The sequence below is a fragment of the Lycorma delicatula genome, chromosome 2 (genome assembly GCF_047948215.1).
Source record: "Lycorma delicatula isolate Av1 chromosome 2, ASM4794821v1, whole genome shotgun sequence".
NCBI lineage: Eukaryota > Metazoa > Arthropoda > Insecta > Hemiptera > Fulgoridae > Lycorma > Lycorma delicatula.
In genome coordinates, this window is record NC_134456.1 from 171,397,677 (window position 1) to 171,422,880 (window position 25,204).

Consider the following 25,204-nt stretch of genomic DNA (forward strand, 5'->3'; position numbering starts at 1 on the left):
TTTTTTTAATTTAAATATATTGATTTATTAATAATTATTAATTAGTGATTGTAAAAATATTTTTACAATAAATAATAATCCAATAATAATAACAATTAAAAAAAGATATGAAAAAATATCAGAAGTTATTAATGTAATAAAATTTTATGTACTTTTCATTTTAAAAAAAATGTATATATGTAATTTAATAGGCGTACAAGGAAGTCATGTGATGTCCACATCAGATTTTTATATTTCTGGATACTTACTAAGAGTTTGAGAGAACAGCAGGTATAAGTTACATATCTCGTATAAATTAAACTATGAAAAAAAATCATTTCATGAAATGTTTAATATTCATATTAATTGAATAAAATTCGATAACAATTGTAATTGGTCTGAATAGAATTAATGTTTCTTTTGTTTTGAAATAGCATGGAATACTTTGTGGATTAAAAATTCCACATGATCCTATATAAACCTGCGGGATCACTAACAATAAGAATATAAAATAATACATTACGGTAGATATTATACATATATATATATATATTTTTTTTTTTGCTTTATATGGGCATGAAATTCTTACGTCATTAGCTGTCGTCACATTTAAAAAATGAATTAAGTCTCTTGAAGGATGGTCAGGTGTAAAGTTGTATATTACCCTTACGTTTTAATAAAACAAAAATAAAAATGAACCATTAAATACATTGTGGGATAACATACATAAAAACATGTTGGCAATACCATCCAAATTTGATAACTCTATATGATCGGGTTAAAGCGCCTTCATATAGAGGATTCTCAGTCATACATATACTTAATTCGTCGAAGACTTACTATAAACGCATTAGTAATTTACTGACATGTAAGTAAGCAACTAGTATTGTCGAACTGAGAATGTACAAGACTACACTTCATTTACACTCATACATATCATCCTCATTCATCCTCTGAAATATTATCGAAACGGTAGTTACCGGAGGCTAAACGGAAAAAAAAGAAAGGTAAGCAACTAGTGTTTCTTCTTTCACATTTTCCAAATCAGCTGCAATATTATTTCTTTGTACGTACCTCTTTCTGAGGTTTTGATATATTGTACATTCATATCGTAGATATTTAACAGTTAGTGATTTATCACTACACTGCATATTTGTTTTCCTTCGCTGGTTAAGAAATATGAATTTATTATTCGCGAATAACCGATTCTGAGTCTAGATCTTGCCATCTGTTACCGGTGAATCAATTTCGAATTATTTTTCCATTTAAATGGAGTAATTATAATTGTATTTACTTTTTTCTTTAGTCTTTCCATTTGTTACTCTATGCGATTCTGACAATATAGTTAGACGATTTTTAACATCAACCATTCGAATAGGAATTATGTCCATAATCTCACAAATTGTTGTCATTTTGGCAGCTTCGTCTGCTCCTTCACTTTCTGAGATATCAGTGTGCCCCGGAATCCATAAAAATACACATCGATGGCCCATTCGGTTTAATACAAATAGGATGTTAGCGATAAGGATAACCTTATTGTGCTTGTTCCAAATAGCTATTAGTTCGCTTAAAGAATCGAACATATAAGTACTCTCTCTTGCAGAAATTTTTGAATAGCGAAGAGCTTGCTGTTTAGCAATGAGCTCTTTTGTATAAACACTTGCCAATCCGGCAATTTCCACCAATGATGAGCTTCATCTTATTTATATATATATATATATATATATATATATATATATATATATATATATATATATGAGTTTATCTAACACAATATTTAGCTTTAGAACCATCAGTAAAAATTTCCATGTATCCTTCATAGTTACTGATGGTTGTCGAAGATTTCTGTTGGATGATCACCGGTTTTTCTTTTATCTTCAATAAGATAGATCCGATTTTGTGCCTCCAGATTACAAAATCCATGGTGGTATTTCTCTTGTAGAAATTTCTAATGTAACCGGCAATGCAATTTCGTGTTTTGCTGCTAACTCACGATACCTTATTCTGTTTGGTCAGGAATAAGTGCGCGCTGTTCATATAAAGCAGCTAAAGAATTAATTTTAACAGTTTTATTTTTTGTATGGGTAGAAAAGGACCATATATTTACTGGATATCTTAATAGTAATATCTCTCTTGATCTCTCTTATATAATTTATGGCGTTATGCCGGCTTAGTATCATAGTAACTAGTCAACGGATTTGTAAGGAAAGCGCCCGTGGCATATTGACATATCTGACTTACGCGTAGTTATTATATATGACGTCTAACTTTTTTAGAGGGGATTTTCTATCGGATATTCATCCGATAGAAAATCCAAGCTCAATTATACCCCTATAATTGAGCTTTGATTGAACCAATGCTTTATGTAGTCGTAGTAATTTATCGTTTTTTGGACCCCAATTCATAAATATAATATAAACATTTATTAGTGTTTAGAGCTTTCTTGCATCATACTGAAATTCTGTATGCTTAGTCCCAGGTAAGGGATTTTTTTAATAATAGACCTAAAAAGCGTACATTATCTTTGTACTGAATAGGATTGTCATCGATGTTCAAAACAGGACTATGTTGAGGATTATCTTCCTAACAAATTGTATATAACAAATTTTCTCTGGTGAAAATTTGAATCATTTTTTCTTTGTGTTTTGAGCGCGTTTAATGCTCGTTGTAATTTATACATCACATCATCTCTATTGTTACTAGCATATAAAATTTCCAGATCATCAACGTAAACGCTTTTGCTGATTTCTCCTGGAATGGTTAACATCAGTTTGTTGATGGTGAACCTTGTGCTATGCCATTTTCCAACATTTTTTGTGACGAGTATTGAAGTATTTGAAAAGTACAGTCTTTCATGTAGCTGCCAGGTAATACCAGTATAAGGGAAAATTGGAAGATTGTTAACCTTCAGTGGCAGACAAGTAGTGTCACAAAGGGTAACGCATACAGTGTGCAGAGAACGAAATATCTTTTCCTGTACCCATATTATTCTACTCATTCATCTTCCTGCAGTAATATTTATTGATCAATCACGTGTGAGTATCAATAATAAATTTTCACAAATCCTGCGTATATATGTCGCCTGCAACAATAGCGAGTCGATTTCCGTATCATTTCAGTTGGAGATAACTGCAACTCCGATTCTGGTGTTGAGTGATCATTTCTCTGGGATTTCAATTAGCATTTTTATATATTTGATTTCTAATTTTTTTAAATATTTTCATAAAAAACCTACTCTCAAAGGTAAATTTATTTTTTTCCTTTTTAATGGCTGATTTTAGTTTTTTTAAACTTTGATTTTATTAAATAAAAATTTCTTATTGTGTTTTTAATTAATAGTATGCTAGAATCACTAACGACGGCTTATTTAGAAGGTATTGTAAGTCTTTTTTTTTTCAGGAGTAAGTGCACTATCCTTTCTCTCTGTTTCTTTGCGCATTTTTATATTAGTTTTCTGAAACCACCACCGTACATAGTAACTCAGATTTTTATGGCGTATTAATATTTTTCTTCCTTCTTGCATCTTCTACATGACATTCTTTAATAGAATTTTATTGCCTTCCTGTCGATAAGTTCTTTATATATAGTTTCCACGTCGGACCTATTTCTTTATGTCACGATAAATATATTAATTATAATTTAAACCACTAACAATAACAATTTAATAAAATTAAAGTAAATTAAGTTTTATTATATATATATATATATACGTGAAAATCTACACGTTAAGTAGCTACAAGGAATAGAAGGATAGTCTTCTTCATTCTGGTTCTGAATGCATAATACCTAATCTAGAAACTGTAACACGCAAATATTTTTATATTCTCAAGAATTAACATTATTAGTATTCCTAGCCTAGCTACTACTTGATCTGAGAAACACTCTTCATATGCATCTATATTTGATGTTGTAATTTAAATAAAATTTAATTTATTTTCTAAATATATTTGTGAGAATCTATTAGCAATCTCTTACAAAATACTCGTCAAAATAAAATATTATTACATGAAAAATAGACAAGCATTTAATATTACTTTAATTTAATTTACGATTTTCCTACTAGAAACTGTGAAACAATAATATTTTTGATACCTCGAAAATAATTTACTGATTATGATAAATCAAATAAAAGTCTATTTTTAATGTTTACGGAAACAATAAACCTATATGTTACAGAAAGTAATTTATTTAGTTACTCGAAAGATTGTTACACAAGTGAAACCTTAAAATACGAGAGACTGATGGTTTATGCCTTATTAATGTCAATTTTGTCATAAGAATTCAGATAAATTTAATTTCTTTACAGTTCAATTAATGAACTTGTAAAGAAATGTCTATTGTCAAGTTTAAATGGAACATTTGTATAATTACAGGGGATATCTGATTTGTATATGATAATTGGATATGACATTGATATTTTCTTGAAATCTACAACAATGAACTCAAGAAGTGGTGTGATCTTCTTAGTCAAAATCATTTAGTAAAAAGTCACTCCTTGATATGAAGCATCTCATTTTCACAAGTATAATAAGAATAGGATCTCATATGAAGTGTTAGTGGGGGATCTGTTTCATGAAGTAGATTGCATATCATATTTCTCTCTTTATCTTCATTTACTTTTAATAACGGAAAATTTAAAGGGGAGAGTATATTGTGGTTTTGTTTCTTTAACAATTCAGATTATGAAGAAAATATACTATTTTGTGTACCAGTTTTTTATGAGTATATTATTTACATGAGTTTAACAATTTTATTACGTTAAAAATTATTCTTTTCTGATTTTCATAAATTTCAGAGGAATCATAAAAATAAAGCGGAAATAAAATAAAATATCAAAGTTAAAATAATTATTCAACCTTAAAATAATTTTAGAATTAATAAGTAAATAAGCTAAAATAATAAAAACATTGAAGCTGAATTGTTTTTACATTTTGTTCTACTATTCAAAATAATTTTAAAAATCAATCAAATTCGTTAAAAAAAATTCTACCGATTTTAATTACTAATTCAGAAAGAACATACTTCACCTGCGTAATGTACTGGTGATTTACTAAAGTAATATATAAAAGAAAGGAAAAAAAAATGTTAAAAGATATTTAATCAAATGGAAACTTTAGTTACGAAAAAGACGAAAAACACTGTATTCATTTAAAACAAAAAAACCTCATAATAAGACGGGATTCAATTATTTACGCTTACATACATAAAAGAGGAAAAAAACACGTTTACTACCGAATCTTCTCAATAAATTCAACTACTAAAATTTAATCAAAATTTAAAGCCATGAGATACCATTGTTTTACTTTTTCCTTATATTAATTCCTTTTAATGTAATCAGTCTTGTAAGTGAACGTTTACTTCTCCCTTTCCTCAAATAATTTGTAGACGAACCTATGAGATATAATTTTCAATTTAGAAAGGTATAGGGTATACATATACATTAATTAGGCTTTTATTTTAAGTCCGAAATCGTTTTATTCCTTAAAAAACCTAATGCTAAACAATTTGAATAGTACACAACGATTACTTTAATAAAACACTAATTATTATTATTTTTTATTTTTTGAAGATCCGACATTTCGGATGGTTATTCTCACTTTGTTCGAAATGGTTTGAAATAGTTTTTTGACCACTTTGTTCGTATGGTTATTCTTCACTTTGTTCTTGTGCATATTCATTAATAAGCAGAAGAAGGAAAGTGACTGAATATATTTGTATAATATTAATTAACAGTAGCTACCTTTTTTTTTGTTTTTTAACTTGTTAAGCACCCTAAGGAAACCAGCCTCCGCCTGTTAAGACATAGCATGGTCGCCTTGCAGTGCCGTGGCAGCAGTCTCTGCCCACCCTAGCTGCCTCCTTCCGGAGGATCTCCCACCGGGGTCCCCAAAGCCTCGTCGGAGTGGGCCAACCACCTCATTCGGGCAGCTAACTCACCCCTCCGCTATGGGGCTAACCTCCCCGTCCCTATCATGCCTGCGAACGGTACGCCTTCCGCGTACCGCCACCCCCTCGCGTTCCTTTAATACCTTTGGGTCCTTAATGCCATCATCGGAGAGTCCCGACCCACTACATGGAGCCAGAATACCCTAGACAATAAGGCTACCTCCCTCATTAAATCAATCTTGGCTTAACTATCAGAAGGTTCTTGGATATATGTTCTCGACAAAATATATATACGGGTTTATCACTATGTGACCTGAGTTTGAACTGATTATTCATGAACATCCAAAAATCAATTTCTAGGTGTTTGAGTTTCATTTAAAGTTTGAAGGGTTAAAATTGATTTTTGATTTTTTTTTGAAATCTATTATTTTTTTAATTCCTCGGTAACAAATTATGAAATCAACCTGAATTTTAGTGAGTGTAATCTTCATGTCAAACCAATTTCTAGATTTTTGAAATTCGACCTCGTAATGAGATGAAGAAAGAACAAATTTTTTTTATTATAAATTTTTCCAATCCTGACAATAGTAAACGATGTATTCAGTAGATTTGGGGTTGCAAATTTTCTCCAGTTAAATATTTAAAACTCATTTTCAAGTTTTTTTTAATACTGATTTTTTTAAGGGGTGTGAAGGTAAGTTCGCGCAGTGGCTCAACCATCACAGCCATTGCCACCGTTACTGTATGTGTGACTGCACCTGCCTCCGGCTACTTCGCTAATAAACATAAAAAAAAAGAAATTAACCGCTACGGGAAACACAAGTAACCATATAGCGTTGGCGAAGCTGCGACGAGAGTTAATATATATATATATATATGTATATATACTCAAATTTATGGAGGGTTTTAAGCAATAATATTGAAATCTAACTATTCGTTTCATAACTGTTTTAATTTATACGTCTTGCTGTGGATGATTTAGGTAGAGTTACAAATAGTTAACATAGCATATTATTCTTTTTTTTTTGCCTGAAAATAAGATTAATTTTAATTTTCTGTACTATTATCTGTTTCATAATTAAAAAAAATTGGGTTTAAATAGATACTAACAAATCGGCAAACTGTTTAATTAATTTCAAATTGTGAAATTTTGAAATGTTAGTTGAATTAATTAGTATAGACGTATCCTATGTATTAAACGTTTATTTCCATCTTGAACATTACGTAGAAATAATTCCAAATTTTCATTACAATTAGTTTGCCTTTCTATATAATTGTTACCAAAAAGTGACATTTTTATAGAAAAATTTCTCTAGTTCCATTAATGTATTTTAACTATTTTTTTAGTTAATTGTAAATGTTCATATTTGTAAGAATTTGAGTGAATTTTTTTTGGATTATGAGCAACTCTGTATTTTATGTTACCGTTTGTAAATAATATTCAAAAGTCTGCAGCTATTCAAACGAAACTATAAATTTTGTTGCTTTTTACAGTGGATTAAGTTAAATATAGGAGGAAAATTTAGTTTCCTTAATGGATAACGAATGATGCTTCTGATTTCTACGAAATTTTCCATAATAATTTTTCAAATTAACATTTTCTATTAAAATACCTTTTGTTTATAATATCTGTAGAAAAAAAGAAATTTCTATTTTTTTGGTTTTTATTTCATTTTTTTAATTGGCTGAAATAAAATTATTGAAGAGAAATGCAATTTAAATCTTTATTATGTTATTTAATATTTTATTTTAGATACATAATCTAACCACTCAATTTCAATAAAGATGAATGATTTTGAAATTTTACTTGATATATTAGTTAAAACGTTGTCAAATTAATTTATTTATTCTTCTGAATGCTTCTTACATATATTGTATAAAGCTTAACATTTAATTACTATTTAAAATATTCTAGAAAGAGTTGAGAAAATAATCCTTAAACACTACTGCCTTAAACTATTTTTTGATTAGTGTCAGCAATTTCTGAATCTTTCTGTTTGTATATAAAAATTAAAATTTAAGCATGTAAAGGTTAAAAAATTCTAAATATTCGTACCATAATAAAAACGAATTACTTCATGAGCTCGCTATTATTATTTACCTAACATTACAAAATAGTGTTAGCGTCAAAATATTTTGCTAGGAATCCATCCTCTTCAAAAATTTTTTTAATATTTAGAAACATCGTTCTCAATTTTTGATTAGTTACTAACCAGATAATAAATGTAAATAATCCAACAATTTAGAATCGTCTCATTGTTTTGGCTCAGCAACTGTTTTTAAATAATTTCTTTTTTTATATTATCAGTTATTGGATGGATGTTAATTTCCATTCCTCCTTGTTGTTTGCAGTATTGAAGGCTAAATGTTTTATCTTTATCCTTCATTCTAAATTATCTTTTTTCCTTTATCTAATACGATTCATTAAGAAATTAACTAGCATGATGTAATAAAATTCTATGTGGTCAAACAACATTCGTAGTTCATCTCTTACAAAATTTTATCATACTTTTCTTCTCTTCTATTCATATAAAAACTATCCATATAATTATTTATTTCTTTATGTTCTTTTTTTTATATTTAACTGTCTACTCTGCTTTTAATTTATTTTTTCTTTGTACTTTCTTTACATAAATAGTTTGATAACCACAGATATCATGTTTTTACTTTTTCTCGTTTTCCGTTTTACTATCACATAATAATAGTAAAGTTTATTCGGTTCCATTTTCAACATCAATATCTTTCCTACCAGTATATTCATGCACTTCAGAGTTCTTTGTAACTCATGTTTACTTTTTCTCAAAAGAAGAATGGCACTGACCAATCTTGACTATTTTTTCTCCTTGAATTACTCTAACCTTAATGTTTTGTTGAGGTCCTGCGTTAATTTTTCGTTATATAAGTGAAAAAAGCAATAGGAATAGATTATATCCTTGTCTTTTTCATCTCTGAATAAAATTTGCCTTTCTTCAACTTGTACTCTGATCACTGTTAACTAATTTTTTTACAGGTTGGACATATTTTCTGTCTCATTGATGAACGAAATGAGGATAAATATATACAACCATAAATTTTCATAGGGAAGAAGAAATACTATTCAGTAAAATGATTAAGACAAATATAATTAACAGAAAATAATAATCCAACGAAGTTACTTTAGTAATTTTAATTATCGGGCGCTTAAAACGTTTATGAATGTCTTTGATCCTTTGTTAGCGTGGCTTGTAAGCGAAGCTTAATTAATTTGTAAGGAATCTGTCGAAAATTGAGCTCGGAAATAAACATATATATATATATATATATATATATATATATATAAATTTTAAATACCTATAAAGCTGATTTTGTATGTTCGTTTTAGAAGTTATGTTTAAAAAAACCAACCACTCAACAAACCTTATTTATAAAAGTATTATTTCTTAGAAAAATTTATTTTATATCGTTTAATCTTTTCAGAAAAGTAGGAAAATTCACTCTTTATAAAAAAACATAAGCTAATGGAATCAAATATTTGCACTGACCTCTAATAAAAAAATGTGTAACTAAAACACAACATTAAAAAAAAATACAAACCGAACTCTTAACATAAACTCTTGTTAGGAAATATTTACAAGTATGGCATCGGGTTTTTCAACTCAGAAATTTTGATAATAATATGACAAAACATTATGTATAGATGTGTTAAATGATTTACAGTGGACAACAATTACAAATTTGGAAAACATTACATCATTATGTTATTTATTTCGTAAAAAAGACAACTTAAAAAACAAATCAAATTAAATTAAACTTCGATCGGTTTTTTGTAAGATATGAATATACACGAAAAAAAACTATAGTTTATAGAATGTATTTGATAATATGTTAGTAGTAAATGTATATATTTATACTATTTTATAATTTGTTTTACATAATACTTGATGGAACGCACTGTAGCGTTGCTAAATTAATAAAATAATTGTCTAATAAATTTTACTACATGCTTTATAATTATGAATTATTATGTGTAATATGTTGAGTTTAATTTCCTGTAGAGCTATTGCGTGGAAAGATTATGTGGTAAAGGTAATTTATTACAAAAAATTATTTATAAATAAATTAAATTATAAATTTACAAAATACTGTTTATGAAATATCTACACTAATGTTAAAATTCCTGTTGAGAATATGATCAGTGTTTCTCGGTATGGATTCCATTTACAGATAATTGAAATATATAAGATTGAATTTATTATAAGTTTGAAGAATGTCCTGAGGTAAAGGGGGTTCCAAATGTTGAAGGGTGAAATTGCTGTACCATACGCTACAATTATCTAATCCCAATTAGCTGAAGAATTCGATTAGGGGGCAAAGTAGATATCAGTAGCTAAATGGTGCAGTATGTGAAATTACAAGAATGATATTATTAATCAGAGGATTATGTATGAATGTAAATGAAGTCTAGTCTTGTACAGTCTCAGGTCGACCATTCCTGGAATGTATGGCTAATTGAAACCCAGCCACAAAAAGCACCGGTATCCACGATCTAGTATTCAAATCCATTTAAAAGTAACTGCGTTTACTAGGATTCGAAACCAGCTGATTTGCGATATCAAGTTCACCACTAGACCAACCCGGTGGGTTTATAATGATATCTAAATTAACATAAAAATTCTGCTTAAAACGTATATAATTGACACTTAACAAAAATTAAAAGTGTTTAGCGATTCACTGTCGCGTAATATTTCTTGCAAATGTAATGTTCCTGCAAATTTATTAATGTAATTAATTCATATTACATATTGTTAAATAACTCACGCGCCCAAGATTTGGACATGCTTAACTCTCATCAGAGAGAGGTACGTTTTGATTCAGAATCAGAGCTAAACCATGTTAAAATACTTACTCTCGGTATCTTCAACGTCTAATGCATAAAACGGACCCAAGTCGGAATTTATTTAAAATTATTAAGTAATAATTACGCATAATTGTATTTAATTTTTTAAAACTCTAACATTTAATTTGTTATATTTTTTATTAATTTATTTTTGAGTAAAATTTTTTGAATGTTATTAATACATCCGTTTACCTTTTTCTTCACAAAGATTTTTACCAGTTTTTGTAGAACGACCTATTATTATTTTTTTTCTTGTATTAAAAAAATAACTATATTTAAAAGTAAAACAGCATAGATAGCTTTACAAATATTTTTCTTACTTCATATTCTAATGCAAACTAAATTTATTTTTTGCCGTAGTTTAATTTCTGCTTTCACTACATTGAAGGAAACATGCCTTGGCATGTTTCGTCCAATATACATGTGTCCATAAAGTCTTTCAATGATTGTAAAAAATTATTACAAAAAATCTATTACAGCTACAGTTGTGAGGTTTGTAGCAAAATAAAGAAAATATTTTCAAGTTTTTGGTACCATGACAATAAACTTCAACATGTGCGCCTTTTGTCGCTCGCAGAATGTCCAACCGATAATCAATTTCACGCCAATTGTTGGTCAACATTTCTTCGGTAACATAGCAACAGCTTCACTTGTTCGCCGTCTCAGTGTGTCCAGATCAGGTATGGGTATTGCATAGACTCTGTCCTTAACATAACCCCAGAGGAAAACGTCTAAGGGAGTTATGTCTGGTGATCGTGGTGGCCAGGGAGTGGGACCGTCGCACTCAAGCCATCTGTCATGAAATGATTCATTCAGAAAATCTCGAACTAATAACCCCAATGTGGTGGTGTGCCATCCTTCTGGAAAATCACGCTAGGTTGCAAGTCATTTAGTTGAGGTATAGCAAAAAGTTGCAGCATATCCAGATAAATTTTAGCTGTTATTAATTGCTCAATGAACAAAAAGGATCACTGATTCTATTGTGCATCAAATCCCACCACACATTCACTTTAGGGGAATCTATAATCTTTTACCTGCTAAAGTACGGATTTTCTGAGACCCATATTCCTACATTATGCCTGTTTACTTTCCCTGAGGTGTGGAAAGTAGCCTTGTCTGAAAAACACCCACGCTGCAGGTCCTCATGGTTATTATCAATCCTTTGCAAAATCTTGTTCGCAAAGGCAGCAAGACGAGGGCCTCATCTGGCTGTAGTTGTTGCAATATCTGAAATTTATACGCGTGCAACCTTATGACTGATTTTACGCATACAACCTTGTGTAAAATTGTTTGCACTGTTGACCAGCGAATTCCTAGTTCACGAGATGCAAGACGGGTAAATTTGGAAGGGCTATGTAGAATTGCTTGCTCCACAACCTCAGCCGTCTCCTCATTAACGGATGGCCGCCCTGTTTGCGGAAGGTCGACTACACTTACACTCTCGTTAAACTTTGCATACCACGCAACAATACACTTGCTATCACATACTGGTAGTCCGTATTCCCTTTTAAATTTCGCTGCACAGGTGATTTCTACTCGTGATACCACTACACATATTGCGCTTTCTCCTGGATTGACGCCATTTTATAAAAAAAATTGATCACAGTGCCCTCTAACTGCAACAAACCAGTAAAAAACCCCGATAACTTTTTGTTTCTTTTGCCACAAACCGCACAGCTGTAACTGTACTAGTTTTTTATAATAATTTTTTATAATCATGGAAAAACTTTATGGACACCCTATATATATATCCATTATTCATTGGTTACCCAATACAAAATTATATGAACTATTTCTTAAATGTTAAATAGACTGGAACTATTCGTTTTAGCCGTGTAAAATGATGTTCTATTATGCGTTTTATTCTGATTTTCGTACATTTTTCAATACATTTTCTTTGCCAGTGGTTATCATGCACGAGAAAGGAAATTTATTGTTATCGGGAAATAAAACACTTCGTTCACTATTATTTTATTATTGGTAATTAATTTTTCAAATGTAAACTGTTTAATCATAATTTGCAAAATTATGTACGTATTCATTATTATTTTTATAAGTGTTTGTTGTCCTGTGTTTACTTTAATTCTCAGTAACGGTTAAGCGTTCAATTATGAAACAGAAATGAATTTTGTGCATTAAAGGATAAGATTTCAATATTTTTTTTTTTTTTTAAAGTAAAATGGGAGATAAAAAGATATTAATATAGAGTACACTAATATCATCTTCTTGAGCATTTTACTCACGAATTTTTTTTTAACTAGTAAAAAGTAATATCATGAGAAGAAATACTGCTGGATATAATACCAATTGAATTTCTTTGCTATATTTTGCAATAAGTAAATAAATGTTTTCAGCAAATCGAAATAATATAGAATAATATGAAAGAGATGAACCCTATTCGATCTAAAAAAAAACCATAAATATCTTCATTTTACCTAAATGATAATTACTAGTTAAATGTAGACTAATTTATTAATGTTTTTATTTTTTATATTTATTTTTAATATAATTGTTCGTAACTTAGATTACTTTATTACGAAATAAATAGTTCGACAAATAAATCTAAAGTATGGTAATCATTTATCTTCTTTCTTCATTAATGTTATCAAGGAGATCAGACTTATAATATTTTAGTGTTTATCATTGCTCTAACTAATTTGTGTTTATTGCTTCATCTCACCAAGTATTGTACTCTTAGAACAAGTATTTCACAATGATCTCACTGTTCCTTGCAAATCACTTAGAATTGTCAGTGATTCTTAGGACTATGTTTGAAATAGTCGTGAAATTTATAGGTTGTAGTTGGAGATAGTTCCTACAACTAAATTCAGACTGATTCCAAAATTCAATAATTCATTCATTATCTTTGTTATAAAATTATTTATCCAATTAAAAGTCATTTATCGAGATATAATTCTTAATAGTTAATTTTTAATTGTAAAATTCTTTTTTTTTTCATGTACTCCTCCTCTAACGTTTTTTCTTCTCTTAGGTTATGTGATGATTAATATCGTTTATATAATTGAGGTAACTTTTGACATTTTTTGGTATAAAGTTCCTTTTATTTATATCTTACTGAAAGTTTTTGTTATAACATTGGTCCTAGTGAAAAAACATTGTTCTCGACTCTAATGTGATCACATAAAATGAGTGGTTACATGATTAAGTCAGTCAGCAAATGAAATACGTTTACCAGAATAATTTATATAAACATTTTTTTTCAAAAACCCCCTCCAGTGATTGAAGAATTTTTAATATTTTACATTTTTTTAAAATACAAGGTAAAACATTCTTCTCCAGGTTCCAGATTCAGTCTAAATATGTAATATATTAAGTGTATAATAATAATTAAACCGTGTACCTGGTAATTATAAAACCTACAGATAAATATCGGTCATTGCATGCTAAAACTCTACAGAAGCTACATGCAGCAGTAAATAGTGTTAGAAAAGTTTAAGATGAAAACGCCTAAATTACGAGAACGATTCCTGTATAAAATTCGTATAAATGAAACAATCGTTTGAGTCCTGTGCATTCTGTGTGTTCTAACCAAAAGCGACGTATCTCAAAATTATTTAACATAAAGTAATTCATTTCTGTTTTCTTCATTCCTAATTTCAATCTTCAATACTATAATTTATTTATTTAAAAAGAAATTGGAGCGATGAAGTGAAAGATCAAAATCACTCTTTATATAATTGGCGACTCTAGATTTTGTAAATTATTTATTTTTGTAAACGTATTAGTTGTTTGAACAAAATTTTAACTAAATTTACCTGTGTAATCTTTTAATATGTTTTTATTCTGAAGTACGTTTTGTTATTATTTCAGTCATATAATTATAATAATTGTAGTAATAATTTTAATTTAAACAACTTCCCCAGTCAATCAATTAGTCAGTCTTTCATCAATCACTCAAAGTACGTATTTATTATAAACTTAAAATGGATAATTTAATTGTAGGCTGAGAAATAATTTAAAGTTTATTTTCCTATGTGAGTTATTAATTAGTTATATCTGGAAATACGAATTTTTATGAAATTACCTACGTATTTTTTTAATTTTTTAACATCATTCGTAAGTTTGTAGTAGGCAAACTAATATTAGTAAGAGTATGACTCTTAATTTATGCATGTATTGATTAATCTTTTTTTTTTAATATCAGAACGGTTATAAATTATGATGAATTTGAACTAATGTATTTCGTTTATACCATATCCCATCTTCTATTGAACTGTTTGTAGCAGTGTGCTGAATAAGTATTGGGTTTAGTTAAAGTTACTTGAATCAAGTTTAACATTAATTAAAAGTTTACATTATCTTTGTTTAATAATGCTAAAAAGGAAATTTATTCCTCAAAATCAAAGTTGAACAGGATTTATCTTTCATAATTTACAGAAAACATTTTTTAGCAAGTGGTAATATTTTATGTTAAAACCTGCAGCGTATTGTTTCATTACGCTCTTACATGATAATTGTAATTCTGGAAGTGAACTTTGTTTTTATAAATTTTCCAAAATTTTCAATAATATTGACGTAAATATTTACAACGTTTTAATTTAATTTTTTTTGTTTATGTATTATAAAAATGTTGGTGTTAAAATAGAATATCATATGAACAAATATCTAGATATACCTAATCAATTTTATCATCTTACAATGTTTATAATAATGAGTAGTGGAATAAACTGAAGATAAAATTTGTTTATAATCTTTACTATGATTGTATCATAAAAGATTTTATAATAAAAACTCAGTCATATTAACTATAGCTTTCACGTATATATATATATATATATATATATATATATATATATATAGCCCACCGGGTTGGGCTAGTAATGAACGCGTCTTCCCAAAACAGCTGATTTGGAAGTCGAGAGAGTCCTAGTAAAGGCAGTTTTACTTTTATACGGATTTGAATACTACATCGTGAGTACTTTGGTGGTTGGGTTTCAATTAACCACACATCTCAGTGGTTGAACTGAGACTGTACAAGACTGCACTTCATTTACACTCATACATATCATCCTCATTCATCCTCTGAAATAATACCTGAACGGCAATTCCCGGAGGCTAAACAGGAAAAAATAAGAAGGAATATATATATATATATACATATAAAATAAGAAGATATATATATATATAAAATAAGAAGATATATATATATGTTTTTTTACATTTTATATTATAAAATATTATTATTTTAATAAATATGATAACCAAAGATCTGTAAGGATTCTCCGAAATAAAGGATTTAATTTTAAAAATACAATTCTTAATTATAAAATTACCTTAATTTTTATTTTTTTTACCTTTATAAAATCATTGTGAAGGCCTTTTAACAATAGGGATAGCCGTTCATTTACCTACTTTATGATATCTTGTAAAAAAAAAGATAAAAATGAGTTGAATAAAAGTGCCTAAACATAAAAGGCTTATACGTATAAGCCCTCTGAAGAAGAAAAAAAAAAATTATTTCATAAAGAAAAAGCATATAGGTATCGGTAAGGTTACATTTTACTCTACTAGAACGTTTAAAGTGAAAGTAAAATATATGGAAATGGGGATGTGCTATACGATAAAATGGTGTGATCGATATGAAGTTATTCTGGTATATTGGAATAAACTTAGTTCCCCTACTTTCCATTACCACAATACTCGACTAACGTTCAACACCTATGCTTATTGACTTTATAATATTTTATAAAAAAAAAAAGTGAAGAAGGAATGTTTAATAATAGCGTTATAAAAATTAAAATAAATATAAAGGAATACTTTTTATTTCATTCACAATTTAAAGTTCATTATTAAGATAATTAAAATATATTCACCAAATCCATTGTTCTTTAGAAAAAAAGGTATAATTTCATTATAGCTTGTAATTCTACTTCGAATGGATAAATAAATCCTCACTTATAGATTTTAAGTATATTTAAAAAAGAGAATCAATTAAAATGAGTTTATAAATTAAATTCTTATAACAATTTATTTTAGATACAAATAATTGGGTTAAAATGTTTTAATATAAGAATTCGTTAAAATATTCTTTGGTTTAGAAAATGAAACTATTTAATGAAAAAAATATCTAAAATTATTTGTTCATTTCAAATAATACTTAATGGTTGTATAATGATTTTGAAATTTCTTAGAATAAAATTTCTGAAAATAGTATTGAGGGATTTTAAATTTTATTAAAGGAAATAATTGGCATTAGAGATCTTAGAAGTACCTTTTTTTAAAATCGTATAAGAGGATTCTTTGTTATTAACAACTAAGTGGTCACCAACGTATTTTTACGTTAATTTTAGTGGTTTCTAGCATTCTGAATTCTTCTATTGAAAATTTTAGAAGATCTTTCACTTATTCCTTATTACGGGCAGTACATTCTCAATTTTAAGAAAACACAATTCTTTAAAAAATATCTTTTTTTATTTTTACCACAGTCACCTTAAAATTTGATACATTCCGACCAACAACTTTACAAATTTTTAATACTATCAGTATAATGCTATTTGTCCAACTCCGTAAAATAAACGATTGTTTCAGCTTTCATATCATTATTAGAAGCGTATATTCATTTCTGCAGATTTGGGAAGAAGTTATAGCTTGGAGCTAAATCTAGTGAATATGGCACATGTAGAAGCACTTCGAAGCGTAAAACTACCCGAGATGTCGTACAGGCGCATTTTGATGGTAAAGAACATTTTATTTTTGGCCAGATGTAACGTTTAGCTCGAATAGCACCATCCAATCGATCCCAGTAGAGAAGCATAATACTCCCCGGTGATAGAACTGCCTTTATCCAGATAGTATATGAGCACCACAAGAATCCCACATTGACGATTACTACAGATGGAACCATTTTCGTTTTCTTTGGCACGCTTTACCTGCTTCCATCCGCTATTTGGGTTGCTTCTGGTCTCTGATGAGAAATGTTAAATCCATGTTTCATCTCCTATTGTAATATGTCGATGAAATTAAACGGAATCTCGTGTAAATAAATTTAAACACCCTTGAGAAGTGTTCAGTCGAATACGTTTTTTGGCCTACTGTAAATAAACGCGGTATGCACCAAGTGGAAGTGAATTCTATTTCACACCCAAAAAAATCGTATAAAATGTAGTGAATACGGTTTTTGGAGATTTTTGAGATGTCAAAAAACTCGCCTACCTTAAGTCTGCAGTCATTTTATACGGCATTGTGAATTTTTTTGACGATTTCGTCGGTCATAGCGGTTTTGAATTTCTCGTACGTTTATCATCTTGAACGGATATACGGCCAGGAAACAACTACTTCCACAAAAAGTTTAACTAAAGTTAAGTCGATGTAGTGGGTTTTTAATAACTGAACAAAAAAAAAATGGGTAATTAATAATAATTCAACTAGTTTTTTTTTTTTTATACTACTTTAAAGCAATGAAATAGACCTATTTCATTTCTAAATATAAATTTGTAAAGTAGTTTTTTTTTTTAATTCTTTTCACAAAACCAAAAATTATCAGCAATTTTATCTAAAACGTCCTTTGTTCTGTATGCTTAATAAAAGAAATGTCGAGTAAGAGACCACATTTTTGAGTTAATAATTAATTAATAATAGGGTACTTTATAGAAATTAAGTATAATATTATTTTACTCTAATTGTATAGAAAAATATGAAGAATATGATATTTATTATACATATATATATCTCTGTAAACTACATAGAATTTTAAATATAATTCCTCTTTATACTTTTTATTTTATTTTTTATAAACGCTATTGTTTAAATAGGCTATGTTGAAAAAAGGGAAAATATTCGAGTTAGTGGAAAGGAAGAAACTGTCAGGTACTAGAAGGTTCAAAGAGGTTGAGGGAAATAGTTGTTTTTGTCAAAAAAAAAAAATTAGACTCCACAATTTTAGTAGAGTGGTGAAGCAAGCGTGCAAAGGTAAGAGCAGGAAAGTAGGGGAAAGAGCGAGGAATAGAAAAAGAATAAGTACGAAGGAGAAGGTTGTAAGAGGAATGAGAATTTAAGGGAAAAGAGAATGGTTAGATAAACTAAAAGTGGGGGATGATAGTAGGGCAGGAGGGATTGAGTGAGACAGAAGGCCTATTAGAGTAGACTCCTCTTACCTCTTTCGTTATATCTTCTCCCTCATTTCATCAGACGTCCTATCTCCGACGTAAGCAGACTCTATACTCAACCACTTCAAGATACACTCAAATGGCTACTCAAGAGGTCTGTCGGTCTGCTATTAATATTGTAATTAATTACAGATTCATCTCTTCACTTTATTCGATATAGTAGTATGCATCATCATACTAACTGTACAGTAACTAAGATGCTACGACGTTAATAAGGAAAAAAACAATCCATTCATGTACCCACACCATAATTAGTACCAAATATACGTTTATTTTTTCCTTTATATAAATTATGTAGCAATTATTTAAGCAATATAATTATACTTAATTTACAATCAAATGAATTCGAAAAATAAATATTGATTTTTATTTATATTAATATTTTCCTGGCATTTAGTATATCACAGAATGTACTATACCATAAAAAGGGTAATATTCCAGTACTGCAGAAAGCAGTATCCTGGGCGCTGATTAAGAAACTTTGTTGTGTGCCCAACAACAAAAAAGAAATAAAATAGTATTGGGATGTTAATCTTTTTTATTCTGCGATATAAATACCTATGTGAGATCACTTTTGAACTTAGAAAATCAAGGAACGTCGAAAAATCCAAAAGGGAATAAATTCTGTTTATTCAGGGGCATCCTTGTGGTGTGTGTGTGTGTGTGTGTGTGTGTGTGTGTGTGTGTGTGTGTATGAGTACACCATTTCTATTCTTAATTTGACAATGTCAATTGATTGAATGCTGACAAACTTATTTCTGTTATTATAAAACGGACAAATGGATGGATATAAACAAACAACGCGTACGAGATGTGTTTTATTTGTATGTATGTACTAATGTCTGCTTAAAACTGAAGAACTGATATACTGATCAGAATAACTTTTTCACTGCTTTGTTTATTAAACTGCAAGAACAATTTCAATGTACATCTTTACTGAGTAAGCAGTTAAGACTTAAATCAACACCAAATTATTTTTTATGTAGTTGTTATACATGCATGATTCAATGACTGAAAAATTTGTGCATTATCTGTAAAAGAAATTTAGAGTTGACTGAATTTTAATTTTTTTTTTCTATATTTCATTTATAGAATTTAAGAATTCTTAATATATCAGCAATCTTTCTGTTACACGCTTTTCGTAAGTTGATGTAGATACATATTTTTTATAATTGAAAAAACTATCTATACTTTACCCGTACTGATATATTTTTATGAGGAAGCTTTCTAAAATAATATTGAATATAAGTGGATTTTAGGTTACGTTTTGGAGAAAATTTACGTGTAATTTTTTTAAGAAACTGTTCAAGATTTCACATTTTTCGTAGCCTCGTAGTATTTTTATAGTTTCCTATTAAAATTTTTGATGTTCGGAACTTATTCGAATCGTTTTAATGATTGAATAATTATTACCGTATGAACGATGTGTTGTTATATTTGAGTATTATTTTACAAACCTATGACGTATACGACTTTAACTGAAAGGTTATTCAAAAACAGGCGCAACACGTAAATAAAGATGAATTTTATTAAAATATCCGCCTCTGCTACTAAAGAAAGACTACTAAGGTTAATACTGTTGTCTCTATTATTAGTTGTTTATTCTGTAACAAAATACGTAAATTGAAATGAGTTTCTGAAAATACGGTACATTCCAGTTTTCAGTTTTATTCATTTCAAGTGAACTTCCTTCACGCTTTTAATTTACCTTTCAGTATTCCGTTGATTTCAAACTTGTAAACATATCACTTCTCGGTCATTCCTTTTTTTTTAAAAACATACCTTTTGATTAAAATTAGTTTTCAAACAAAAAAAAAATCTATAAAATCTTTCCTTAATTTCTTTTTATACTTTCCATTATCAAAAGCTATATTTTTAAGAGAATTAAAAAAAAATCTTTTCAATAAGAATTAATTTAAAAACATTTTCCGTTAAATTTTTACTTCTTTATAATTAACGCTGGGTATTTCTTTTTCTGCTCCAAACATCAATCTCCTGAGTTAAATTTTAACACAAAAAATCAAAGAATTTTCTGTTCATAAATTTAATACATTTAATACTAAATTTAAATGTGATACCACATGCTTCGTAATAATAAATTATGAAAATTCATGTATAAACTCTGTAATTCTCTATACATAAACTTGTGAGCGCACCAAAATAAGTACAAACAAGATGCAAATAAATAAATGTATTTACATGTTATATAAATATATATATATAGTTTTTAAACTTAGGTCCTTGTATACACAAAAATATATATTTGAATGAGAGAGATAGAGAGAGAAAGTGAGATATATAGAGATAGAGAGCCTAGGAGATATATTATAGATAATTAAACAGGGATGTTAGATAATGGTACATGGTTTGCATTCTTGAGCATGCGTGTAGGCGTGTTAACCTATGTACATAATATACATAATCAGCAGCCTTTAAATTTCTGCGTTTATACTTTCTAGAACATACATAATGTTTAAATAAATAGAAGGTATTCAATGACGATTAGCTTAGTTTTCAGCTAAAATAATTTAGCAAATGTTTAAATTTAAGCAATTCTGGATAGAACTATATATGCTTACAAAGATGTCGGCTTTATTTCTAAACTTGCACACTCTTGAATAAAATTGCACCTTCCTCATCCCTCCTGGAATAAATTTGCTTTCCCCTACTGATTACCATACAAACCTCCTTTCTTACACTCTCTCAGGGACTCTGTCGGCTTTATAGGGTAACACCACACCTCGGTACAACATTAGAAACTACCTGAGCAATAAGATAGTACTCTTAATACACCCGAGTTGGTTTGAACTTCTAACTTTCTAAGTCCACAAATCTTGATCGCAATGCAATGTACATGCCGATATTGATTATAATAGTAGAGAGCAATAACTTACTGTAGTCTATTCATTAGAAGTTTCAATGTAAATTTCAAAATCGATATAAACGAAGAGTTTACAAACAGTAATAAATACTCGAGATACAGTTGTGTTTTAAAATTATTCGGAGTAAAACTTTTTCCTTATATTTTCTTGATGAATAATTTTACGGTAACCGAAATTCGTACAATATTTCACTTTCCTTCTTTCAATAAAAGTACATATATTATTTTTTAAAACATTCTTTCTTTAAAAAAAAGACAATACCATTTTTTGAATCATATTCTGATTTAAATTTTGTGATTGAAATTGATGGGTGTTACTTAATTAATTAAATATATTTTACTATACTTTGTTTTGTTTAATAACATTTCATATGTTTAGCGAGTAACTTTATTCATCTATAAATTTTTAAACTAATAAGGATAAAATATATTCCTTTTAAAGTTATTTTCTCTAAACCATATAAGCATTATAACCATTATAACCATATAAGCATTATTATGAGCATTATATCTCGATATTGTAATCAATTGAAATCCAACAGTTAAATTAAATTAGTGTAGTAGTTACCTGGACCTCCGCATAGCTCGCTTCGGTCGCCATTCCTGTCTAGCCACTGGGTTCCGCCCCCTGTACCCCCGCTGTTTGTGAATATGTTCGCATATTCACGTATTCACTTTGAATTAAATTGAACATTAAAAATATTTAGAACCAATTTTATAAGCTCATGAAAATTCCAAGATCTGTAACTATCCTGTAAAACTAACTATAAATCATAACTATTTTAGCTGACCCTGCAATGCTTTGCCATTGCTAAATTTGAGTATATATGTGGATTAAATGAATACAACTGAAAGCCTGATAAAACATTAAAAAACTGAACATTATGGAACTTCGTAAAATTTAACCTTTCCCTTTTTCCTTTCTTCCCAACTTCCTTTTCGAATCTTCAGTTTTTTCCTTTTTCCCTTCTTCTCTTCTTTCCTTTTCTCTTTCTTCCTATTTCCGTGACCTATTTCTCTTTTTCGCAGAAATATTTCTTTTCAAGTAACTAATATATATTCTGAATTTGAGCAGATCGGACCATAAATGCAATTTTTCCAAATATCCCTGCGCTATCTAGCGGGCCCATTTTTTCACTGGTATTTCTTTCCATGTAAGTAACACAAATTCTGAATTTGAGCCCAATCGGACCGTAAAAACAATTCTCCGAAATATCTCGACCTCAGCACCACCTATCGGGTCCAAACTAATTCAGAAACCTTCGCGGGTGTATAGACAACGTACCAAAGTTTCATCGCATTCAGATGAATGGTACAGGAACGCATACGGGACAAACAAACAAACATTCATTTTTATATATATGCTCGCAGACCCGGCATTACTTTGCTGTATATATATGTAAATTAAATGAACTCAACTGAAAGTTATAAAACGTTAAAAAACTGAACATTACGAAATTCACAAAATTTAACCTTTCACTTTATCCATTTTTCCCTTTCACCCTTTTCCCCTTTCCTCCTTTCCTGTTTTCTCCATTTCTATTTACCCCTATTTTCTTCGTACTATTTCTTCTATTCCCCCTTGTCCTATTTCCTGTCTCCCCTTTTCTTTTTCTTTTCCCAATTTTCCTTATTTTCCTTTTTTCTTTGATCCCTATTTCCCATTTTTCCCATTTTCCCTTTTTCCCCTATTTCCCTTTTTTATTTTTCCCCTTTCTCCCTATTCCCCGCGCGTCTGGTAGTTTTAGTCTATAGCGGACACACATACTACACACACACGCGCGCGCGGACGCAGGTGTGTGTGTGTGTGTGTAGTATATGTGTAGCATGTGATGTGTGTAGTATGTGTGTAAAAATAATAATTTTAATAATTTGTGTAAAAAATTATTGTTGTATCGTTATAACGTATATTTTCTTTTGTAAAAATTTTTCTTTTCACGTAACTAATATATATTCTGAATATGAACCAAATAGGACCATAAATACAATTTTTCGAAATATCTGGACCCTAGCGTCTCCCAGTGGGTCCAAACTAATTCGGAAACCTTCACGGACGTTCTCATAACTCACCAAAGATTCATCAACAATCAGCAATCGGTTGAGTGATATAGGAACGCATACGGGACAAGCAAACATTAATTTATGTACATATATATATATATATATATATATGTACAGTATAAGATTTAGAAAATACATTTTTAACATTTTGTACTCATTCTAAATATGTACAATTAGTTTTCTTTTAATTTTACAATAATTAAAATTCTTTTCAGATATTTTACTAATTTGATTAATTTAAAATAATATAAAGTCATATACTACCTAATAACTATTTTATTTCTATGTCATCAGTGTTGACATTTAACTGACGTTATTGTAAAGTAAAATATAAAATATATTTTAATTGAGAATACATCAATTTTCAATACTAGTTTTTTTAAACAATTTGTTTCTTTAATCCTTTTAAATTTGCTACATATGTAACTTTTATTGTTATTACAAAAAACTACTGTGCCAGTAATATAATTTTACTTATACATATTGTCTACTGAAAAACAGCACGATTTTCAGCCTTTTATTTGGTTTTTATTCTGATCAGGCATTCCTTCTTTCATATTTAAAATATGTACATATGATGTTTCTAACCACAATATAATTCTACACAATATATAAACAATTGAAAAAAATGACAATAACGATACATTCAGAAGTAAATAATTTAACTTTTTTTATCAATACTTTCCCGAACTTATGATTTCTTGCTTAACTGGTAAAATTTTCACTTTTAAGGTAAACTATAAATTTTTTCTGATATAATAATATTAATTTATGAGTTTTAGAACAAATTTTTCTTAGATATTTCGAATTTATAATTTTTGGATTTTGTTTGTTTATTGGGAAAATTAAAATATTTTTCAGGTGGTCTGGTATCGTGATACTTTAAGACTGGATACAACGGAAAGAAGAATTATGGAAGTACGTGGAAGCCGTCATACTCTAATAATAAGAAAAGTACAAGCCTCAGATTTTGGAAATTATAGTTGTGTTGCAGATAATTCAATGGGAAAAGCAAGGGAATATCTTGAACTATCTGGTAAGTCTAAAATGTTACATAATTATAACAATTAAATATAATTTTATATTACATGGGAAATATTTTGATATAAGTAATACTTTATAATAAAAAATATTACATCTGACAAAATTTCCAATATATTTTCACTCCTTTTTCATTTCAATCCTGCTTATGCAGCGCATTTATTTATGGATTATTCATTGCGAAGATATGCTTACATAATACTTGAATACTGTCTGTACGGTAAATGAATAGCTCTACAGGATTTTTAAAAAATTTACCAAGTTGTAAGAAAAGATTTGTACTCTGTTAATTTTTCTTATATTCTTAAGAATATAAGAATATTACAATCCAAAAATCCATTTATAATGTATAGC

General features: G+C 28.7%; 1 protein-coding gene across 1 annotated transcript in view; it reads left to right on the forward strand.

Moving 5' to 3' along the window:
* LOC142320319 (limbic system-associated membrane protein-like) overlaps positions 1–25,204 on the forward strand; it is a 341,433-nt gene that overhangs the window by 231,035 nt on the left and 85,194 nt on the right. The window contains exon 6 of the mRNA XM_075358026.1: positions 24,671–24,845. Within this exon, the coding sequence (XP_075214141.1) occupies positions 24,671–24,845 (175 nt within the window). The remainder of the gene's footprint in view (positions 1–24,670; positions 24,846–25,204) is intronic.